The sequence below is a fragment of the Kryptolebias marmoratus genome, linkage group LG14 (genome assembly GCF_001649575.2).
Source record: "Kryptolebias marmoratus isolate JLee-2015 linkage group LG14, ASM164957v2, whole genome shotgun sequence".
Taxonomy (NCBI): Eukaryota; Metazoa; Chordata; class Actinopteri; order Cyprinodontiformes; family Rivulidae; genus Kryptolebias; species Kryptolebias marmoratus.
Genome location: NC_051443.1, coordinates 26547913 through 26550823, shown reverse-complemented (window position 1 = coordinate 26550823; position 2911 = coordinate 26547913). Strand labels below are relative to the sequence as shown.

The 2911-nt window shown below is 50.2% G+C and overlaps 1 protein-coding gene across 1 annotated transcript in view; it reads right to left on the bottom strand.

Moving 5' to 3' along the window:
* Window positions 1-1914, bottom strand: part of LOC108229418 (unconventional myosin-Vb-like) — a 16801-nt gene extending 14887 nt beyond the window's left edge. The window contains exon 1 of the mRNA XM_037979531.1: window positions 1555-1914. Coding sequence (XP_037835459.1) covers window positions 1555-1581 — 27 coding nt within the window. The 5' untranslated portion in view covers window positions 1582-1914. The remainder of the gene's footprint in view (window positions 1-1554) is intronic.
* Window positions 1915-2911: the final 997 nt, after the last annotated feature.

Here is a 2911-nt window from a genome sequence, read left to right as displayed (position 1 = left end):
CCCAGAGTCCATCTGAGCCCAGAGTCCAACTAAACCCAGAGTCCATCTGAGCCCAGAGTCCATCTGAACCCAGAGTCCATCTAAACCCAGAGTCCATCTGAGCCCAGAGTCCATCTGAGCCCAGAGTCCATCTGAACCCAGAGTCCATCTGAGCCCAGAGTCCATCTGAACCCAGAGTCCATCTGAGCCCAGAGTCCATCTGAGCTATCTTAGCTACAAAGCAAAGGAACACACACTCTCTCTCTGTCTCTCTCTCTCTCACACACACACACACACACACACACACACACACACACACACACACACACAAGTCAAAAACATCATCACCCTCACCTTCAGTGGGGGGCGATAAAAACTGAACCAGGAGTCTCAGATCAGGACTGAAGGGCTGGAATAAAACCAGAGAACTCAGTTTTATAAGAAGTTAAACCCCTGCCAGCAGGATCTCTGCGCTGAGACAACCTGACTTCCGCCTGATGACGTCATCATGACATCACCCCCACCTGGGCCAACAAACCCGCGGTGTGGTGAGGACAGGGAGGCTTTAATTCTTCTGATTTTAATTACTTTTTATTCATCTGTTTTACTGTTAATAATAAATCCTGATGTTAAACCGAATTAAGTCTAAAGTTGTTCTGTGAGTCTAAAACTCATTAATAACCTGAAAAACTGGATTATTTTTAAATCCTGACTCACTTCTCAGGAAATCACACAACTTTACAGACTTTTTATAATCACGTGATCAGTTCTTAAATAATTCATTAAACTCCTTTAGAAAAATACTTCATTTAATCCATAAAATAAGTTCATAAACGAATCTTCCATCAGCCTAGAACTGTTCCCAGATCAGAGGTTCTGCTCCAACAGATCCCCTCCGGATCACCAGAACCACTAGAGTCCGGCTGATGGTTCTGGTGGTCAAAGGTTCTGCCCTCCGGATCACCAGAACCACCAGAGTGCGGCTGATGGTTCTGCCCTCCGGATCACCAGAACCACCTGAGACCGGCTGATGGTTCTGGTAGTCAAAGGTTCTGCCCTCCGGATCACCAGAACCACCAGAGTGCGGCTGATGGTTCTGCCCTCCGGATCACCAGAACCACCAGAGTCCGGCTGATGGTCTGATTTAAACCTGACTCTGTGGCTCCACCACCTGTTGGCTCAGTCACACTCAGAATTCCCCTCAGTCAAAACCCGTTTTAAACTGGACCGGACCCTGTTCGGAACTCAGGATGTGAACTGTCCGACTGTAACTGGATCAGAACCCCTCTGACCCTGCTCTTAAATTCGGCTGACATATAATCCCCCTCAGTGTCACAGTTGTCAGGTTCTTGAACATTTTGTTGGTTCTGCCTCAGTCTGCGCAGCCGCAGAACCTTTCAGTCAACAGGTGTTTCACCGCTTTAAACTCTGACTGAAACACCATGAGGTTCGGCTCAGGTGGACTCCACCTGAACTCACCGGGTCCGGAGTCTGCAGCATGCGAGTTCGGGCCTGTTCGGTCAGAACCAGGTGAAAGTTCAGCAGGGTTCTGTTCGGCAGGTAATCTGGACTCACCTTGGTGTACAGCTCGTTCACAGACATCGCGCCTCCGGATCCACCGAACCGTTCTAACTCGCTCCTTTCACTCCCATTAACGATCCATCAGAGTCCCCCGTGATCCAGTTCGGTCCTGGACCCGGTCCAGCAGCAGGTGTCCGTCCGGAGTTTCGGTCACTTTGTTCGGTGGAGTTTCGGTCCTGGACCAGGTGTTCCCGCAGGTTTAGGGCCGGTACCGCCTCTCTGTGGGTCCACACTGTAACCACCGCCGCTAAACCGGAACCGAACCGCGCGGACGGGATCCCGAATTCCAGAAAACCCAGCAGGATCCGCAGGAGGAGAACCGAGACCGTCCGGTTCTTCCTGACAGCCGGGTTCCAGAGAGCTGCGCGCTGATTGGCTGCTGCCTGGATCCCGGCCAGGTCACCCACACACACACACACCTACACACACCTACACACACACACACAGATACACACTGAAACATGGAGCGGCTGCTCAACAGGCGGCTCGGGGACCCACTCAGGGTCCTGGGATCAGTCTGAGGGTCGCAGCTCGGTAAAAGGAGGAAATAAATAAAATATTTATTTTTATTTTGCTCTGATGTCACTGAACAGAACCACAGTGGGTCTGAGCGAACCCGGGTCCAGAACCATCAAATATCTTAAAACAACAACCGAGTCCGAACCGAACCTGAATAACTCATCATCATCATCATCATCATCTTCATCGCGGACTGTAACTCCTCTGAGGTCTTTGTGGTCAAATTAATGATTAAATTCAGGGAACAGGAATGTGACAGAACCGGACCGGATTCCAAACCCGTGAGAACAAACACGATGGAGACAAAATAACGAGAGACAAAAGAGACGCCCGAGGGACAGACAGTCCTGATGTTTGACCCAGATATTTTCAGATGTTAGAATAAACTTTTTAAACAAAGATCATTAACTCCATCGAATCCAACTAGAATCCCCCTGAAACTCACCCGAGTCCTGGTCCAGGACCATCAGGACAAGGACTGGACTCACAATGAGTCCAGGTGTTCAGTTCTAAAAAAAACTTTATGGAAACATATAGCTGGGCCAAAAAACCCAATCAGAACCACAGCCTGGAGTCTGACCCAAACCTGGTCCTGATGTCTGACCCAAACCTGGTCCTGGTGTCTGACCCAAACCTGGTCCTGATGTCTGACCCAAACCTGGTCCTGATGTCTGACCCAAACCTGGTCCTGGTGTCTGACCCAAACCTGGTCCTGGAGTCTGACCCAAACCTGGTCCTGATGTCTGACCCAAACCTGGTCCAGATGTCTGACCCAAACCTGGTCCTGGTGTCTGACCCAAACCTGGTCCTGGAGTCTGACCCAAACCTGGTC